Source organism: Trachinotus anak, unplaced genomic scaffold (assembly GCF_046630095.1).
Source record: "Trachinotus anak isolate AG129_WGS33_773 ecotype Australia unplaced genomic scaffold, CSIRO_AGI_Tana_v1 ptg000009l, whole genome shotgun sequence".
NCBI classification, from domain to species: domain Eukaryota; kingdom Metazoa; phylum Chordata; class Actinopteri; order Carangiformes; family Carangidae; genus Trachinotus; species Trachinotus anak.
This window is the reverse complement of record NW_027273860.1, coordinates 10,054,485-10,075,082: the sequence shown is the minus strand read 5'-3', so window position 1 is coordinate 10,075,082 and position 20,598 is coordinate 10,054,485. Positions and strand designations below refer to the sequence as shown.

The 20,598-nt window shown below is 43.6% G+C and overlaps 1 protein-coding gene and 1 long non-coding RNA gene across 7 annotated transcripts in view; one reads left to right on the top strand and one right to left on the bottom strand.

Annotated features, from left to right (window-relative positions):
- The window catches only part of atp8a2 (ATPase phospholipid transporting 8A2), a 50,253-nt gene that overhangs the window by 23,578 nt on the left and 6,077 nt on the right, over positions 1-20,598 (top strand). For all 6 annotated transcript variants that reach the window (XM_071485195.1, XM_071485194.1, XM_071485192.1 and 3 more), the window contains 11 exons: positions 6,012-6,184; positions 11,437-11,620; positions 12,564-12,674; positions 14,227-14,301; positions 14,700-14,822; positions 15,367-15,445; positions 15,541-15,602; positions 16,071-16,127; positions 17,699-17,806; positions 19,697-19,785; positions 19,983-20,087. In XM_071485195.1, coding sequence (XP_071341296.1) covers positions 6,012-6,184; positions 11,437-11,620; positions 12,564-12,674; positions 14,227-14,301; positions 14,700-14,822; positions 15,367-15,445; positions 15,541-15,602; positions 16,071-16,127; positions 17,699-17,806; positions 19,697-19,785; positions 19,983-20,087 — 1,166 coding nt within the window. The remainder of the gene's footprint in view (positions 1-6,011; positions 6,185-11,436; positions 11,621-12,563; positions 12,675-14,226; positions 14,302-14,699; positions 14,823-15,366; positions 15,446-15,540; positions 15,603-16,070; positions 16,128-17,698; positions 17,807-19,696; positions 19,786-19,982; positions 20,088-20,598) is intronic.
- Positions 132-1,536, bottom strand: LOC139625330 (uncharacterized). Its single transcript, XR_011691873.1, has 2 exons — positions 1,151-1,536; positions 132-403 (listed from the first exon to the last, which is right to left on the bottom strand). It is a non-coding gene; the product is annotated as an uncharacterized lncRNA (long non-coding RNA).

Here is a 20,598-nt window from a genome sequence, read left to right as displayed (position 1 = left end):
GCTGAGAGGTTCTGTGTTAAGGAGGGACTTCCAGTATAAACAAAATAATTTCAAAATCACACATTTTTTTTCAGTTGAATAAAGGTGAATGGCATTCAGAATTAAAAAGAAAAGGTCACATAAAAGCTGACTGGAATTATCCGTAAGATGATTTTATGTGAAGTAGTTTCCTTATGTCAAATGCAGACAAAGTCTTTCCGTTCATTACACTGCATTTAGCAGCAACTTGAAACAACTTGGTTGAGTACGGACTTCATCTTTCATCTGGATAGTCTGGCTTCAGGCCACTGTAATGGCAGCAGTCCACCCTGCTGATGTGTCCTTGGGCAAGGTTTTGAATGTGCACCAGCTCCGGGGGGGGGGGGGGGGGGGGGGGGTTTTCCTGTGGCTGACCCAGACTTTCCTGTGGAGAAGAACAAGCACAAAGGGAAACGTCCCATTTTGGAATGAGTAAAGCACTATTCTGTTGGAGAAAATGTTTAAGATGAAAAAAGGGAGGTTCAAATGTTTTTTTTATGAAGTGGCTGTATTAACACATTTTTATATGACACATGACACAGAGGGACAGCTGGTTGACATGAGGCATAAACCATGGGTCACGAGTGGAATTTTTCATGTGACAAGTACAGGATCTACACTATGCTTTAGTCCCTGGGACCTTTGTAGCCCCCACTTTCCAGTATGTGTAAATGCATTGCAACAAACATACAGTAAGACAGAATAAAACACATGACAAACCACTGCAACGAAACCCAGTGAAATACAGGGAGAGATTAATGCTGCTTCCCCTCCATTTATACACAAAATACAGAGATCACCTCCATAAAGCTTATATTAATAACAATGAGCAGGCCTAAATTTACATGTGGACATATGGATGTAAGAGAACAAATGGTCTCTCCCAGGCGCATACATGCACCGTGCTCATGTGTGCACACGGTGTCACAGTCATGCCTGTCGATCAGGACAACTTCAGAGAGCTCTGGTTTGTGATGAGTGGTCAGTGTGGATGAAAGCAACACTGTCTTTAGTGCAACACTTATCTTGCACTTTAAATAACTCGCACCGGCTCAGCTTCTTCATACATGTGGTCCTTTTGAAGTGTAACCTGCACGTGAGCGAAAACAGAAGCTTCTTATCAAAATCTCACCTCACAGTCGACCTCTTGCCACCATTTTAAAAAAAATTCCCCTGCATATATATCGTAACCTCCCTCTGCTGTTAGCAGCGTGAAGGCTGATCTGATCTGTGCGGTAGATCTTGCAGTTGCCAGACTTGGCGCCCGTCCTCTTCCCGACCAAGCCCATTCTCCTCTCCGTGTTTCCTTCACACCACTACCTCCACATCTGTCAGCACCCTCTGTGCACAGGAAGCGACTACACAGCGTCTGTGGTGTGTGAAAGGAAAAATGTGTGTGTATGTGTTAGAGGGAGAGTCAAAAGGAGAGCAGGAACAAGCAACAAAATATGGTGTTTATCTTTGTGGAAGTGGGTTTGTGAATAAAGCAGGAGGAGTGTTTATTGTACTTCATGTATGAGATAGACAATCTGGATAGAGAAAGAAAGAGGGAGAAGAAGGGGGAGATTTGGCAGAGCCATGTGAAGGCGATGAGTGAGTTGTAATGCGATCTCCTTTTGGTGCTCCTCTGCATCCAAACAAACCCTGCGAGCAATGCCTCCTGGGTAAACGGTTTGTGACCACTGAAGCTGTGACAAGCGCCATCTGTCCCCTTCAGAGCACATGCCACACACAGATTGACACAATTTTTTTTAGCCTGTCTGCTTCTGTTTAGTCAATACCAAGGTATACAAATGTAAAATTTAACTTTTCCTCCCACACACACACACACACACACACAAACCCACACACATACATACACTGTTTACCCTAGATGCAGCGGCATAAGATCACCCTGATCAGCTTGGTAGTTGTGGATATACGTTACATCAAACTTTCCCACAATCCCCTTCTCCCTGTCACACTGCCCGCAGTACAACTCTTACGCAAACAACATCTCTCTTCTGCTCATTAATCATCTTTATGTGCACACACACACACACACACACACACACACACACACACACATACATACACACAAACAGACATTTTGTAGTGCCTTGCATGTGCTATTGTTCTGGCATTTTTCAATTTATAATAGTTTTTTGTACACCAGGCCTCCCACTTTTAAAGACCACATGTGTGTCTGTTTTTTTTTCTGTTAGCAGTGTGTGTGTGTGTGTGTGTGTGTGTGTGTGTGTGTTTCTGGCGCAGACAGCAGAGGATGTGGGTGTTTGCACAGATGCACAGTCTGATAATTAAACGGTATATTAAATCTCAGTGGTGACAGAATCTGCACCTCAGATATGAGCACGTCTTTCTCCGCCTTCTTTTCACTCAGCAGGTCTCTCCCTCTTTCAGCCTTTCCTCCCAGTGTCATTAACGCTCCATGTCCTTCGTTGGTCTCCCTTTCTTTGTACCTTTCCTCCATTTATCTTGCTTAGTCCTTTTTTGTATATTTTATACTCTGCCTATGTACATTTGTTATCATGGCTCTAGCGATTGAGGTCTCTTTGAATGGAGAGGGTGGCCTGGGATCAACATTTGGCTTCCCCCATCCTTACTGTGTTCATTTATCCATATATTTATAGAGAGAGAATTGTGTGTGGGTGTGTAATCTCTGTGTGTGTCTGTGTGTGTTTGTGTTTGTTTGTTCTTATGCATTTTATGGTAAAGTATGCAATGAGAGAAGGTGACCTGTGATATCTCAAACTGCCTCCACGCCCCGGCCCATTTACAGATCCAAATATAAACCAGATAAAATTCCATGTAGAGGGGCCTGTGAACGTGGTTTACAGAGTGTGTGTATCTGTGCGTGTAAGAGTTTCTGCCCTCTTTAAGGTCAGATGCACATGAAAAATAAACATTTATTTTGGAACTTAAAAACACTTGCTAATGAGATCAGTCATAATCAAACCGGTGCAATCAAAGAATTAAGCAATTTTTTTTTTGTCCAAAAATAGCAGCTAGCTTAGTGTGAGAAAGAGGGAAAATACATAGTCATGCATTTTTCTGTGGTCTCATATTTGTTCTCTTTGAGAAAGCGCTAACAGATCATGTGGACCCTTGTGAGCTGTTTCTTTTCATGTTAAGACAGCGTCCTTTTTTTCAGAAGAATACAGTTAGGCCTGGACTTGCTGTATTTAGTGGGTGTCTGACTGTTAGCTTTAGGAGCTAACTAGTGTTTGTACCTTAGTTACCTTTCTAATCTTCTATAGCTCCCTGCAGACTTAGCCTGGTTATTATCCCGGGTTATCTTAGCCGCTGCTAAAGCTCTGACTGGACCTGCTGTGACAAGTCACTGTGGTGTATTAGCACCTCGATGCTAAGCTGGTGAATGTTTGCATCCACATGGGGGTTGATCCATGTATGTGACCCTCTCTCTGCGCCTTCATGACCTGATCATTACACAGCTTGATATTATAGTGAATTTCAGGCAGCTAATCACTGAACCACCATTATATTTCTCTAAATAAGGACAAAGGTAGATGTAGAATTTCCCACTGTCCCTGAACACTCCAGCTCATATCATAGAGCTTCACAGCATCAATCTCTTATAGAAAGTTGTACAAGAGTTCAAGGATCATCAACCTCCACCCCAAATATGTTTCATGTACGGTGTTTTTATTCCATCGTTTTCGCTTATGTGCTGTTTACTCTGTGTTGTGCTGCTCCGGTTTTTTGTGTCCATTCCTCTGTGACAGGGTGAGGACAAGCAGGGAAAGAGATGTTGTCAGATTCTTATCTCTCAAACATGCACTACATGTCTACACACACACACACACACACACACACACACACACACACACACACACAACCCTTGTTCACTTCCATGCCAACAGACACACACACATACAAGCATACACGTGTTTTACTCCCCTGTAAAAACACATGCACTTCACACACGCACGCACGCACGCACGCACGCACGCACGCACGCACGCACGCACGCACGCACACACACACACACACACACACACATAGCCCCTTTGAGTTTCACAACTCTGACAACCTGTAATCTCCTTTAATCCTTTCATTATGTTTTTGTTTTCCTTTCCCCTGTTTGGGGGAAAAGGTGAATGCAAACAGGAATTCCGGCATACAAAAGAAAACACACAGCCTCAGGCTGAGAAAACAAGAGCAGGGAATTTTTGGGAAGAGGAGGGATACTTATGTGTGGAGGGAACACGTGTGCATCGCTATTTGGCAAGAAGAAGACAGGCTGCATTGTTGATGTGATTGTATTACATACGTGTATATGTGAGTGTGGATGTGTGTGCTTTCTGTGTTATCCCCTACACATGTTGTTCGTTTGACAGAGGGGTCGTACCTCTGCAGGCCACTGGACTCTCCGGTCTGATGGCTGCCAATGACCCAATGACAGAAACTATGCAGATTCTTAACGGCACCAAATTTTCAAATGTTTGTGCGCTTTTGTGTCTAGAGTTCACTCTTGTGTAGCTGATTGCTATGGGTTTAGTTGAATTTTCCATGTTTCCACAAACAATTCATGTTATTTGGCATTTCATTCCGCGTCATCCTTTATTTATTATGTGTATAAGCTGATTTCCACATGCGCAACTAACAAATCTGTCCCTAGGTGGAGAACAAGTGAGCTGTTTGTGACAGTACTCGCTAATGCTCGATGCATAAAACATTCTTCTTCCATCTGTTTAGTGTCAGAGAGATTTTAAAAGGCTTTAACCTGAATTCATCTGTTGTTCTTCTAAATGTACAGAGCTCTTTGAAAGCAGTAGGTCAGAACTGGAGCTGTTGAGGAGAAATAGGTTTAGATTGGCCTGACCTGTTCTGACATGATGTAGTGACAATTAATAATTGAGATTTGACAATTAATTATTTTGTAATTGGTAAGAATGGCCGAACAGCTATGTAACTTAGCTTCTGTTTAGCATTTAAAAGACACATATGTTGTTGTTGTTGTTTATGCTCTGTAACATTGGGAAGTCATCTTTTAATTCAGTGGTGGTTTGTGTGTGTGTGTGTGTTTGTGTGTGTGTGTGTGTGTGTGTGTGTGGGCCTGACTGGTAGCTTGTAGCGTGCCTGCTCCCTCACATGGAATTCATTACATCTCCGTGGGATGTTTATTTTCTCTATTAATCCCTGTTCCTCTATTATCAAGAGCTCCATCAAAACTGCCCCAAACTACTGCCCTTCAGGCGAGCTGGCATTCACACAAACACACACACTCTCACACTCTTACACTTTGCCTTTATAAATGAACAATGCATTAGCCTGGATATTAGTCCAACTAGTCCGCTCTGTGTTTGTCAGTCTCTCTCTTTAGCCGTTTTTCTCCCCTCTGTCGCTGCTCTGTGAAGGAAAGATTGAAGATGTGATTCCATGGTTGACCTTGCCTTCAGGACCTCGTATCATCAGTGTGTTGTGATAATGTCGACAACAACTGTGAAGTTTATATTGCCATTCTTAATTGTTTAGTGCACACAGAAGCAAATTCTTTCCCCAGATGAAAGGAGCCAGTACAACCAGGAGCATATGTCTTCCATTTACTGCCAGTGGTTTTGACCTTTCAACAAATTGGTCTGTGTGTTTTGATTTGTGTGATTTGTATTTTCACCACTATAGAGGCCACAATATCCCCAGAAAAACATATAGCCTGAAAATGTGGTCACATGTAAAGGGCCGCTGCCAGATTGCATAAGAAAAATAGTCACTCCCAGGGTTAGATTTAGATTTATGATTGGTTAGGAAGCAGACTAGGATTTTAAATGGTTAGAGGTTAAATTTTCAAACATCCTTTTAAACTCTGATGTGTTTGTGTGCTGTCTTGACTCTAGACTCTATCTGCAACATCTTTTCTAACTAAACTGTAAACTGTCTAACTGTCTTGGAGGTTGAGGGGGCAAAAGAGTACATCTAGCCAATCTTCCTAATTAGAAATGGGTTTAAGAAAAACCTTCTTTGTCTCCTTGTAGGCTACTCGTGCCACGCTGACAACTCACTGTTCGTCGCTGGGTGACTCTCTAAGGAAGGAAAATGAGCTGGCGCTCATCATCGATGGTCAGACATTGAAATATGCGCTGTCCTTCGAGCTCCGCCAGGCCTTCCTCGACTTGGCATTATCCTGCAAGGCTGTCATCTGCTGCCGGTAGGGAAGACTCATTCATTTCACACACACACACTAAAGCACATTGGATTTATTACAGGGTATCTGCACAGGACCAGAAAGCTTGGTAAAGTCCTGAATTCTGAATTGACAAAGCATTAAAAAAATTTAGATTCAGTGCTTTTTCTCATTACTGTTCAAATAGTCTTTTTATTGATATCTCAGCTTTCAATGAGCTTATGTTTGGAAGACATTAATGAAAATTTATCCTTGGTGCAGTAAATGGAGTCATTCAAAACGAAAAGGAAATGACAATTTGTCCTGGTCATTTTTGATGAAATTTCATGCTGTTGAAACAGAGCGTGGAAAAATAGGGCAAATTCAATCAGCGCTCGGTGCCCATAAAAGGGTTATGAAAGTAGGAAATCCTATGAAAACACGTACAAACTTCATAATAAATGTCAGTGTGGACAAAGTATACGTCTTGTGACCAAAAAAACTGAAACAAGTCAGTCTGCAGGAAGTCTAGACAAAGTCTGGAAATTAAATAAATCAGGAGGATGAGCTCTCTGCATCACAAATATTTTTTACAGATACACAGCATCATTGTGCTGTTGTGGGAAAACCCCTATATGCAAAGAAAAAGGGGAGCGGTTGTCTGCGTGCTGAAATTTGCAAGCTCCTGAAAGCATTTTAATTCAATGTTTTGACCTACATTGTCTTTTTTTTTTTTTAGCCCTGTTAGCTGCTTTTTGTCCTGCACCTGTTTTTGCTGTAAAGGCACATCTATGACATGAATCTCGTTAAATTCCAAAACACCTGTGTATAAATCTAGCTTTAGTGTTGGCGGGAGTAGGTGGGTGAGACTAGGTTTCATTGAGTTTTAAATCCCTAAACAGCTCGTTTTTTAATAAAGTAAACACACCAGCAACTGGAAGCACCCACTGAAGAAAAACAAACCCTTAAGAAACAGATCCATTGAATCTCACTGCAGGTTATTCTCCCTCTGTTGTGTACATGATAGAGACAGAGAGAGAGCGTGTTAGTGTGTGTGCGTCCATGCACAGGCCTGCATACCTGCATGTGTTTGTAAAGGTTGTCGGTTGCCCACGGTCAGCAAATGAATGAGGATGATAAAAGGCTGCACAGCAGGAGTAATGTAATACAATCAGTCACATGGAAATGTCAAAGTCATGACTCACTTACTGCTGGTACATCAGGATGGGTACCGATACACTCACACACACACACACACACACACACACACACACACACACACACAGGCGCTGCCGTTATACATTTCCATTGATACAAAGTGCACTCTGTTCATCGAATGTTTACTGCATGTTCCCTTTTTTGGTCATGTTCCACTCAGCACCAGCTGTGATGTTTAATAAAAGAGTTTCCACTCGTCTTTTGTCCGTGTGTGCGTGCGCTTGCACGTGCACATGCGTGTGTATGTGTATGTGTGTACAGCCAGGAGGGAAGTAATTGACTCTCTTGCATATCCGGCCCATATCCGGACTCAAGTCTCACAGGCCTTGCAAACAGCCTCCAGCTTTCTTTCCTCTGTCCTTCACTCCATACCTCTCTCTGTGCACCCCTTTCCCTCCATTTCCCTATCTCTCCTTTCCCCGGCCAGGGCTTGGTATCAAACATCAATTCTTTTTTTCTTACAGAACTAAATGTGCCCGTGGAAGCAAATTTTGAAAGCATGTGAAGTACTGAAATTTGCAAAAGAGCAAACCTGAGTTTCTTGAGTGTAGCGGAGCAGGATGATGTGGAGTTTCGCTAAACTACAATTCATGAAGTGTCTTCATCAGGGGTCATTTATCAAAACTCCACATACTTCTGCTCCTCTACATGAGTATCTGAAATTTGCTCTTTTGCATGTTTGAGGGTTTCATCCCTTTTTCTTCAGGAGCACCAGCATTAGTTTGCAAAGATCCATCCAAAGATTTACCTGCTGAGCAGAACACTGTGTTTTTGGATCGTATTTTATTTGGTCAGTTTCTTTGTACAGCTGCTTGTGTTTATACTTTACTTACCATTTGAGAAATTTGGCTCTTTTGTTAAATATATAGACAAAGTACATATTATTAATGCAAAACAGTTAAATAAGTTACAGATATAGATATGAGCTTCTCAGAGGCCTCATGAGATAAATTTACCGGAGAGTTTGAAAAAAAAAAAGTAGATTACAGAAAGGTTTCCTTGTAGTAGAATTAGTTTTGTATTGGTTGTTTTCCCTGCAATCATCTCACAGTGCCTTAGGTTTATCTTGCAGCCCCTTGGGAGGTCCTGATGACTCCTGTAATGAGTGTGTACGTGCATCTGGGGCACTGCACTGGCAATAAGGTGTCTGTGCATAATGAGCTATAGCTGCGACTGTTAAGCAGCTAGGTGTCTGTGAGATAAGGTCTCATCTGCTGTATGTATGCGGTGGTTCACGGTTTGGGAATGTGTGCGTGCGTGTGGATGTGCGTGTCTCAGCAGAGTGGAGTGCACTCACACGCATGGGTTCCTGACTTCACTGTGCGTTTGTTTATAGGAGGACTTAGCGGCTGCTTATTTTCTGCTCAGTTCCACCGTGAAGAGCAGCGGCAGCCTTTCATCTCTCCAATGCCACTTTACACAATCCCAGACACTGTTAGCAGTGTTTAGAGGAAAGGTAAAGCGAGACAGAGAGAGAGAGAGATAAAGAGAGATTTGTGATCAGACGCACTCGCGCACGTTTCAGACGCAGAAACAGGAAAAACAAAGAGCAGAGGTTGATCCCATCCTTCAGCAACAACTTCAGAGGCCAAGACTCTGTCTGAGGTTTTCCCCTGGAAATATCTTGTGGTGTGTGCAGTAGGGGGGCGGGAGGAGTTTATGTGTGTGTTTGTGCATGTGTGTAAATTTGTGTGTTTTCGTACACGCAAATGTATGAATGTTAACCAGACCACCCAGCTCTGTGTGTCCAGCTTGACCGGGACATGATCCTACTTACATATTCATAGAAGATAAACCATCTTTATGACCTGTGGGCTCCAGCCAGAGGGGTGTGTGTGTGTGTGTGTGTGTGTGTGTGTGTGTGTGTGCGTGCGTGCGTGCGTGTGTGTGTGTGTGTGTGCGTGTGTGCGCGCGCGTGCGTGCGTGTGTGTGTGTGTGGAATCATACATCTGCTCATAATTTCATTTTGTCATATCTTCATCAAAGCATCCAGTTCTGTTCTGTTTGCATGTGATGTCTCATGCGGCTGCACATAATTTAATTTTGTAATATCATTATCAGAGCATTGACAAACATGGTGGAGTGGACTGAGTGCTCGAGCTGTACCTGACACACACACATACACACACACATGCGTGCGTTGTGAAAGTGACTCCTCCTCTTTCTAGGAACTGTTTGAAGTATTGGCCACACTTTAAGTGGATAGTTGAGTGTTGATACTGAAATTACTATCACCTAAGACATCACTGAGGCTCAGTTAATTTCTATAATCAGGGAAATGTAATATAAATATTAAATATCTGGATTTGGGTCCATCTCTATAACTGTAGTGTCACATTGTTGCATATCTACTTTCTGCTACTGTTAAAGCTACAGTAGCTGACTCTGAAGAGAAGAAGCGGAGCACTCGTTAAAAATGTGTTCCTTCCTTCAAATATAATGTAAATCATAAGAACGTTTGCCTCTCACAGTTTGTGTCTCTCCGTCTGCACATACAGCCACTACAGTCGCAAGTCCTGCACTGTGGAAATATAATTTCCTTTGCTGTACAAGCTTAATCCCAGTTCCAGTATCGGTTTTCTCCCATGTCTCCTCCTTTGTACATGTATTTGTTTTCACTGTACAGGCTGCAGGCAATAAAGGCAGGACTCACTTCAGCTGTGCGCATGTGAATGACAATGAACTGGCAGCAGGAACGCCTCCTCATCCAAAGCATGTTTTGAAAACAAAGATGAAGACAAATTCAATCTTAGTCCCTGGGTCAAGAATGCAGCATTTAAGAATATACACACTGTGTGTGGTGGGATTTTTCTCACACAACCTCCTCCTGAGATCAGTAGCAGTAAGTGCGAGTGTTCTCTGAAATATGTCCCTTAAGAAGAGCCATTATCCGAAGATGAATTATACATATAAGAAGCTAGTATTCAAATGCACATGAAAAGCTTGGTCTTGCTTACAGCTACACAAGAATAACAATGTGAGCCGATCAAAAGCTCCAGAGTAGCTACTTAATGGACCTTGTGTTACTGTTTCCAGGTTAAAGAATGAACTTGGAATCGCAATTTTCAAACCACCACGGGCGAGAAGTTCTTGAAGTAAAAGAAAAATGGAAATGAAATGAAGAAAATAGCTTCTTTCAAAAATGCCTCCATCATTAAATTAGCATTTTCAAGAGACACATGACTTTAAATATGTATAAAATTAACAAAAGCAAGCAACAACTAGATGGTTGGCACCCTCTACTGTCTCCTCCGCTTCATTTTTATTTACCTCCAGCACAAACCGATCAAAAGATTTCAACACTTTTTCAATGGCAGATGGAGGAAGAGATAAAGGATTGATGAGGAAAAAACACATCCGACAGACGCAGGAGAGGGAGTGGCATCGGGCGGAGGCTGCCATTTCACAGATGCAACACATGACTCCGTAAAGTGAAAAAATATCCATAGTTCTTAAGCAAATGCAGCAGAACGTCTCACCATCATCTCTGTGTGGCCCTGAGGGGATGCACCTGTAATGGAGCCTCCCTGGATCCTCCATTGTCAGTGGAGAGACAGAACCGGTTGTAGACAGAGGATCAGTGATACAGGTCAAGAGGGTGGAGTACCACTGGAAGCTCCCCGAACACACACACACACACACACACACACACACACACACACACTGAGGCACACGAAGACTTAGGCAGGCATGCACACACACATCATATATAAACACATCAAACGTGAGCTATGCAGAGTCTTATTAGCAGAACAGTGAATCATTGTTTCCTAATACCTAGTGAAGAGCAGTAAACAGAGTCGTGCCAGCCTCTCATCCATCTCTTTCTTTTTCCCCTTTCAACTCTTTCCCATTATTAGTTTCCCAGACTTTATTCTTTCTTTCCTAATGGCTGTTTTTTTTCCCTTCTCTCTTGAAATTTATTTCTTGTTTTCTTTCTCTCTCACAGTGCTCTATAATTTTCCCATGTCTCCACCTCTACCCCCGCACCCTCCCTCCACCCCCTGAAACGGGACAGCTGTATGCGTTTAATATCAGCCAACCATCTCTTATCTATCTCCTCTTGCTTTGTTCTGTAGAGTGTCTCCGCTGCAGAAGTCAGAGATTGTGGATATGGTGAAGAAACACGTGAAAGCCATCACGCTGGCGATAGGCGACGGCGCGAATGACGTGGGCATGATACAGACTGCTCACGTCGGAGTGGGGATCAGCGGCAACGAGGGCATGCAGGCCACCAACTCCTCTGACTACTCCATAGCGCAGGTGGGCTGCAGACACAGCACGGAGACACAGAGGAGAGTCAGTCATGTGTGTGTGAGGGTCATACAGATATGTTACAGGCTTTACACGAATGGAGATAATGGACGTACGGTTGGTTGCTCACCCTGCTGAAGTATCTTTAGGCAAGATACTGAATCCCTACCTGCTCACTGCTCAGTTGATCCTGACCTTTGACCTTGCTTTAGGGGAGAATTTACTCACAGGGGTCACTCAAGTATTTTCTTAGTCTGAAAGAAAGTCTACAAGCAAATATATAGTTTTATACTGTTTTAGCAATGTAAGAAAATCACTTTTTATATTGATATTGTTACTTTTTACACAAACGTGTCAATAGAGTAGTAGAGTGATTTGTCGATCAACAGGAAATTAATTGACAAATTAAAAACATTAACATAAACATAAAAATAATAGTTGGCCAATCGTTAAACTCATTTACCAGTAAAAATAGTGTAAAATGCTTTTTAGCTCAGGTTTTTCACTGTTGGTCAGACAAAACAAGCAACTTGAAAATGTCATTGTGATCTCTGGGAAACTTTTTTGCCATTTTCTGATTTTTTCTGGGCTGAAGAATCAAAAATAATCAACAGATTTATCAATAATTGAAATAAGCTCACGATGACAACTCAGTGGGAATGTGAACAGGACAAAATGCAACTAGAGGGTTCTGCTAACTTCACGGGAGTCTTGACTTTTCTGCGTCTGTCTCTCACACAAATGTATTCTGTCACTTTCACTGTTGAGTTGTTTATCACGTAGCCCCCGGGCAGCTTGCTCCACTTATGTTTATCAGGGAGCCTCCCCTTTGCTCAACTCTCCTCCTCTCTGTGATATTCTTGATATCAGTTCTGTTCTCTTTCATGTCTCTAATTATTACGTTTAATCTTTATTTTCCCTCCCTATTTTCCTCTCTGCCTCTGATTGGTAGTTCTCCTACCTAGAGAAGCTGCTATTGGTCCATGGGGCGTGGAGCTACAACCGTGTCACCAAGTGCATCCTCTACTGTTTCTACAAGAATGTGGTCCTCTACATTATAGAGGTAAAAGCTTTGCCACCACACCCTCTCTGTTTTACACACACACACTTACACACACACACACACAGTTACATTAACAGAGACGTTTTGCAGCTGTTTGCCGACATGGCTGACAGTGATGGACGAGGTGCCCTTCTGGTGTCTGCTTTCTGTCTCTTTTGTGCACACACACACACAAAGCAGGCGACCCTTGGAGCCAAGGTCTCGTCACTGCCGATCTAAACACATGTTTTTTTTTTCTGTGCAAGTGTGTGTGTGTGTGTGTGTGTGTGTGTGTGTGTGTGTGTGTGTGATGAAGGGGCACACTGCAGCCCTGGCCTGCCTGTTATGATGGGTATTTGTCAGCTGTGCTCCACCACCCCCCACCCCCTCCCTCACCCTCTGTCTGACATTAAAGATGCCAGCAGGTGCAGGTCCTCATGGGAGCCGCAGATCGTAGCCTACTGTCCCGCTCACACCACCACTGTGTGCCTGTGTGTGTGTGTCTGTGTGTTTCCATGATTATCTCACATGATTGGCTCCCTGCAGGGCGCTCTGGGCCAAAGGTTAGAGACTGTCTCTGTCCACTTAGTGGAGACAGAATAAGGGGGATGGGAGTGTGTGTGAGTGTTTTTTTGTGTATCTGACCTCACCCCTAGGCTGTATGCTCCACTGTATGCCCCAGGAATGCCACAACTCCCACCAGTGGCCCCAAACATTTTCTCTATCTGCCCTCAGATCAGCCTGTGTCTGCTCCATGACTGTGTGTTTATGTGTGTGTGTGAGTGAGCAAGGCGTTAATGAAGGTTTCCCCTGGGCCACAGTCACATTTAGGCACTGTGTTTCAGTAAATTAACTTCTATAAAGTCAGACAGTGGTTTCAGAGCCAGCCACAACTTGCATGAGGAATGCTTTTAAAACTTCATGCCAGATGGCTAAATGGAGCTACAGGAAGTGCAGCTCCTATGCTAGCATATTTTATATTGTTATATATTGTAAAAACAATGTAAAACTAAATGACAATTGTCAAATGGAAATAACCTTCATGTCTTTCTGCCTCTGTCTCAGACAGGTAGTCAGCTAGTGCCAACATTTTCCAAAACTAGGAGAATAATTGTAAACGCTGCTGCTTTCTGATGCACAGGTGATATTTGCTTCTTTTATTAGAGGAGTTTCCTGATGATGTTGGAACGAATTGCCCATTAGTCTTTTATGTGTTTGGCCATCTGAAAACCTTAGCTCACCTCTCTGTGTCTACTTCCTCATAGTTAGAAATTGTTGAGGCTTCCCGTCAAATACCACAATCTTACCCGATGAAGGTGAACTGACTGAAGCTTATAAATAAAGTGACCACCAGTGTGCAGGATTTCTCGTCTCTTCGCCCACTATAACACACAAAATTCTCCGTGCTCCTTTAAGTTCTACTGGTTGAATTTTTTCCTCGTGTAATGTGAACAGAGGCACACATTTGGCCACATCTCTCCCTGCTGTTTCCACTATCAGTACCTCCCTAAGGCAGCTTTACCCTCCACTATTGTTCCTCTGATCCTCTCTCATCCCTCTCTTTGTGTCCCAGCTCTGGTTTGCCTTTGTGAACGGGTTCTCTGGCCAGATCCTTTTTGAGCGCTGGTGTATAGGCCTCTACAACGTGGTGAGTATCCACCCTCACTCCAGCTCAAACTGTCTCACCCTGTCACTCTTTTCCATTTCATAACCACCCCCCACCCCTCTTCTTGCTTTACTTAGTTGATGTTAATTGTCCTCTCTTGCTTTCTATCCTATCTCTTCATCACTCTCACTCCACTTTGTCTTCTTATCAGTGCTCTTTCTGCATGCCAGAGACATTTGTATACATGTGTGTTTTGGTTTGGTGTGTTTGGTGACTGTGAATGTCTGACTGCAGATGCCCATTTTTAAAACATTATTGAATTCTCAGTCTGATCTGAACATTGATTACCAGCTAGTTGTAGTGTACGTGTATATGTGGACACACAGCTCTGTCATTATGTGTGTTTACGGTTGAACTAATGTGTCTTATGTGCGATCCAGATATTCACTGCGCTGCCTCCGTTCACTTTGGGGATATTTGACCGGCCGTGCAGCCAGCAGAACATGCTCAGGTTCCCACAGCTCTACCGAATCACCCAGAATGCCGAGGGCTTCAACACTAAGGTATAAATGACAATCTGCATTCACCTACACACGCAAACAAACCATGTGCTGCATCTGAAATCAAAGCCAAATCTGTCATTCATGCACTCTGCGTTCAACTTCTCACACCTTGTGGCTCCTCTGTGGGATTGACGAGTGATGCCTGCTGTTTGTTTGGGACGCCAGCGAGTAAACAAGAGTGGCAAGGAGACTGGGATGTTCCCATGGCAACCGCTAATGAGATTCATAGGGCGAGAATAAGGAAGTCTTTCATTTGAGAGGGTGCACCAGCAACTCAACCTACTGTACGTGTGTGTGTGTGTGTGTGTGTGTGTGTTTGTGTGTGTGTGTGTGTACAGTACAGGAGGGCACTTTTGATGGCAAGAACACAGTGGAAGTTGTGTGTTACTGTGAGGAATTGCTGTTTTTGTATGTTTTTATGTGTGTGGGAGTGTGGGGGCATAAATGTGCTTTGGCATTAGTTTGCACTGACATGTTTCTGCTCTTCTCCTCTCTCTCTCTCTGTCCATCTCTCTCTCTCTGTGTCCATCTCTCCGTCTTTCAGGTGTTTTGGGGACATTGTATCAACGCACTGATTCATTCAATTATTCTTTTTTGGTTTCCACTCAAAATGTTAGAGCATGGTAAGTGACATGCCAGAGTAATTCTCAACATTCCCATAACTGTGGATGGTAACACTTTGTCATGAGGCACATGTGTGTGTGTGTGTTCCCCACAGACTCTCCCTTCCAGAACGGCCAGGGAAATGACTACCTGTTTGTGGGAAATATGGTCTACACAGTAAGTATCTTACTTCTATTTACTATGCGTGTTTTTGTTTGTATTACATTTTTATTTCTGTGTCTTTTGGCATACAGTTGTGTTCATATTTTTGCATCTGCACAGTATTTGTGTACACACCAGCACTGTGCAGCTTCCTCGGAGTCAGTCAATCTCGTCTGGTCTAGCCAGTCTGTCTCCTCGCCTCTTCATCCATCTTTTCTCTGTATTCACATCTCCATCTCCCAGTCTCGCTATCATTTTACTCCCCGCAGTCTCCTGTGAATGTCAGTGGTGTTTATTTGTTGTATTTTGTGTGTGTAGACTACAGTGGGCTGTGGGGGTCCTGGGTATTTTAGCAGACGTTGCTGAGTTTACTGCAAAACATTAATGTTTATTATCTGCACTGTCGCCAGTGAACTAATCCGGTTTCTCTGTGTTTTTTTTATTTGCCCTCCCTCTCCCCTGTGTGTGCATGTGTATGTGTAGTATGTGGTAGTTACAGTGTGTCTGAAAGCTGGAATGGAGACCACCGCTTGGACGAGGGTAGGAACATTAACGCACTCTAATATACCACACCACATGCACTGTATTTTACTCACCCGTTGATAAATAAAGAGGAGGAGGGGGCCCACTCTGTGAGGATTTTAGTGTGAGGATTTCATAGAACCTGGTGTAAATGCTTCGTAGTCAGGAAAGGCTTGGGAAAAGATGTGGCTTACCTTGATCTTGTGGCAGAGGTTTGAGGTTTTTCAAACTGCACATGCTTGCGCCTCATTTTCCAAACATCTCGCGTAGGGCAGCAATTTTTTTTCCATCGCCCCAGTGCAGTATTTCAAACTTATCCACTGACAATAAAACTTTGAAAAATGTCTGTCACTTGAAGGGTTTTACTGTGAAGAAGCCACAAGAAGGATAGAATTTGCTTTAACAGATGAATCTTGTAGGGGATGAACAGGCATCATCACTGCTCAGACAAAGCAAAGGAGAAAAACAGATCAGAAAACAGTGAGATCACCATCTGTTAGATGAATACTAAATACAGAGACATAAGCGCGAAACCGATTTAATTTAACACAGATGTCCTCATTCCTTTAAAAAAATCTTAAATTCAAGTCATGAGAAATATATTTTTACACTCAACCATATGGTTATTCTCTACAATTGATATTAAATAGGTTATGGGCCACACTGCCAGATGGACTTTCAATAGGCAGGATTCCTGTTAACAAAGTAGCCTAAACAAAGTAGTCTATATATTGAAATTGTCACCTTTGAAATAATAAATAACTTGCTGGAAACCATTACTATCACTTTTCAAAGGTAAATTTGTATGCACTATATGTTTCCTGTGTAAACCAACAAGGCACATTGAATTCCAGTGAGAAATGGCAGCTGCTATCAGTAATAATGCTGAACAAAGTTAGTTCATTTCTCAGCTGCTGATCTCTGTCCCAGATCATCAACAGACAGCAGACCCCCCAAGTTGACCAATATTAGCATATAACTCTTGAGAAATTAAAATATACCAGATACTAGGTATATGCAAGATGTCTTATGATAATGCAAACTTGCCTAATATTAGATGATTGCAGTGTATACAGGCAAAACTGGAACCACTGGACATGAACTTTGCTTCAGTAAAATACTGTGAAATAGTTTTTAAAAAAACATATGGTTGGAACAATGAAGTATTGATTTGGTTCAAACTTTTTGTACGGCGACTGAGTCAGCAGAGATGAGTTTAGTGTTCAAAACAGCAGTAGTTCAGACCCTGATGTGAATTTGCTCACTGCTACTGTAGGACAGAGAGAGAGAAAGAGAGAGATTGGCAGGATGGACAGAAGGGCGCTGACACCTTTGTCCGTTCAGCTGTCCACACAACAGCCTGGCAGTAATGAAGCAGGGTCCCACTGGAATTCACACAGTGTCCACTTACAGCAGATCACAGAGAGCAGGATGAAGACGGGAGAAGGAGGGAGGGAAAGGTTGTCTATATTCGGATGAGCTGTATGTAAACTATTTGACCTCACGCTGTCTCTTTTCTGTGTCTTAATCTCCATCCTCTCCTGCACTCCTTCCCTTCTTCTTTCTGTCCCTCTTTCTTCCTGTTGTAGTTTTCCCACCTGGCAGTGTGGGGAAGCATGGTACTCTGGATGGTCTTCTTCGCTGTCTACTCAGCCATCTGGCCCACCATCCCCATCGCCCCCGACATGCTGGGCCAGGCAAGTCCACTCTGTAAACATGTGTCACTCATTTCAGTAACAGGGGGTGATGGGGGTTAAAATAGCTCCATCCTCTACATCTCTTTACTGCAACCTCCATCGCCTGCCCCTCCCATCTTCTTGGTTACCAATGCATGGCGCCTTTGAGACTCACCTCTTGGGTGTTCCACGTCAGCACTGCTGGAACCCTGGGGGAGATTTATGCCCCTCCAGCCCCTCTCAGCAGGCTTCCCGCACCTGCTGCGTGTCACCCGAGCCCCGGTCTTTTACTGCCCTCTGTGGAGGTGTTGACTCAAGAGGGTGGGCTGCTGCTGCCGGTGGTGATGAGGGTCCAGTGGGGGTGAGGAAAGTGTACATGGGGACCTCTTGATTGAGAGACTCATTTTAGAGTTTGGGGATAAAGGATGGGGGGTGGGGGGTGGGGGGTGGGGGTGGGGGTGCCCCACTGAGTGGGTAGGGGAAGGGAATAGATCCGTCTCAACTCCCCTCAGCCCATTAATTCAATTTGTGTCAGAAATCAGGAATGCGGTCAAATATCTCTGCAGCTGCTCAGTCTAACTGGGGAATGGTCAGACACACTCAACCACCACCCCCCAACCCTCCATCATCCCTCCGTAACTACCCTATTACCTCTCTTATTTCTCCCAGCTCTCGCTATCTATATTTCCATCTGTCCATGGGGGACAGGGTAATGGAAAAGAGTCGTATATTTCCTCTCAGAATAACTGTGTGTAAATTTGTGCATGTCAGCATTAATGTGCTATGTGTGTCCAGCTATATGTGATTTGTGTTCATTCTAAAGTGGTGGAAACCAACAGTCTGCTTCTATGGATATCACAAAGCATAGAAAATCATTTAGCTTGCCTCCATCCTCACAGTGTATAAAGACCATGTGATATAATGTGTGTCCAGTTCTGTAGAAAAGCGCTGTGTGCCTCTGTGTGTAGTTGTTTGTCACTAACAGAGTGTCTGTGAGTCCAGTTGGATCATCTGCACTGTGGTTGTGATTCCAGCTGCTGCAGGGGATATCTTCTAATGGCTTTCCGATTAATTTTCCTTGTTGACCCCCCCCCCCCCCCCCCCCCCTTCCCCAGGGAGCCAAATTGTCTCTATTGCTCTGGATCCAAGCGCAGGACACAGGAAACACATGATACAGGCAATAAAGTAGTAGAAGTTAAGGATGTCATGGTGCATAAAGTGTTTGCGACTATTGACTTGAGGGTTCACGCCTGGAGCCAAAGAGTTAGGCTTGTGAAACACCACTGAGCTCTTGCAGATAACCAAAGGGGAGATATGTGGTAATGAAAGAAAACTCAGGGATTTATGGGAACAGGCGAGGACAAGTCACTAATAATGAAAAGAAGTTGTGAAAGCATGAGATTGGAGGGAACCACAGGAGGAAGAGATGTGTAGGAGTAAGATGGCAGGGAGACAGACAGACAGACAGACGGACTAATTGAGATAGTGGTTAGATTGCATGATTAATCCCTGGAGACAGACTGAGGATGAGGGTCAAAGGTCAGTGAGGCTGGCTGCAGCTGGACTGCAGGGAGAGGTACGGGGATCTGCGGTTGCTTGCAAGCATTTTTATCTTTTGGCATCATAGAAGCATTGTATTTCAGCTGTGGGATTACTGTGCTAAATCCAGTTTGTGGTGCAGATTCAGGGTGTGAGAAAGCTCTTAAAAATGTTTGGCTAACATTATGGGGATTGAGATTTGGCTAACTCTCATTCTTTATGCTCTGTAAGGCTTGCACTGTGCTTTGTCTCACACGTCTCCCTGCATGTCCCACGTGTGTCTCTGCGCTCGTTGCAGAGAAAAATGACTTAATACTCAATTTGAATTAATATAGGAGCGAAATAAATGGAGCCTGTGTGTTGTCATTGCAGGCTGGCAGGGTGATGCAGTGCTGGCACTTCTGGCTGGGCCTGGTCCTGGTGCCTACTGCGTGTTTACTCAAAGACTTTGCTTGGACAGCGTAAGTAGAACACATTTAATATAAATACATGGGAACTCCATACAGAGACTATTTAACTTAACTGAAGCGTTTACTTAAGCCATACTGAGTCTGTGTCAACACTTACGCACACTTTATATTATGAATCACACGTGTCTGTAAAGCTGAACACTCAGACTTTCCTTCATGGGTCTGATGAGCTTGTCTCTGCTTCGCAGCACACGGCGCACTGTGAGGAAGTCTCTCCTAGAGGAGGTGCAGGAGTTGGAGGCTCGGGCCGTCGACCCAGGGGCAGCCGTACTTCGTGATGCCAGTGGCCGCAGGTATATGAAATACCACGCAAAGCATCATGGGATACCACTTGCATTCATATCCATAGAGGCAATAATGTTATTCCTTTGATTATTGTTCTTTTTAATTTATTTTATGATTTTCTTTATTATTGATTTTATCCAGGGCTTATTAAAGTAAAATGACTGCAGTCAGTTTTCAAGAATATTCTGTTATTATCTATATCTCTATGTACATGTGCAGGTTTGGTATAAAACTGTGTGCAGGTGATGTGTGTTTGTATGTATGAAATCAACGGTGTTCCTACTTCCCCTGTGGCACCGTCCATAGGGCTGAAGCCAAGGCTGAGGCCCCATAGAGCCAGAGCTTTCACAAGCTCACAGAGGTAGTTTCTGGGTTTGCACTGTCCCACTGTGTGAACTGTGACCTCAAATGACCTGTGTGCCCCACTGCTGGCTGCTTTGGAGTGACTCTCACCTGTTTCCCATTCACAACTCTCTCTGTTTATCTTTTAATCACTCGTTCCCCTTTGTCCTCAGTATC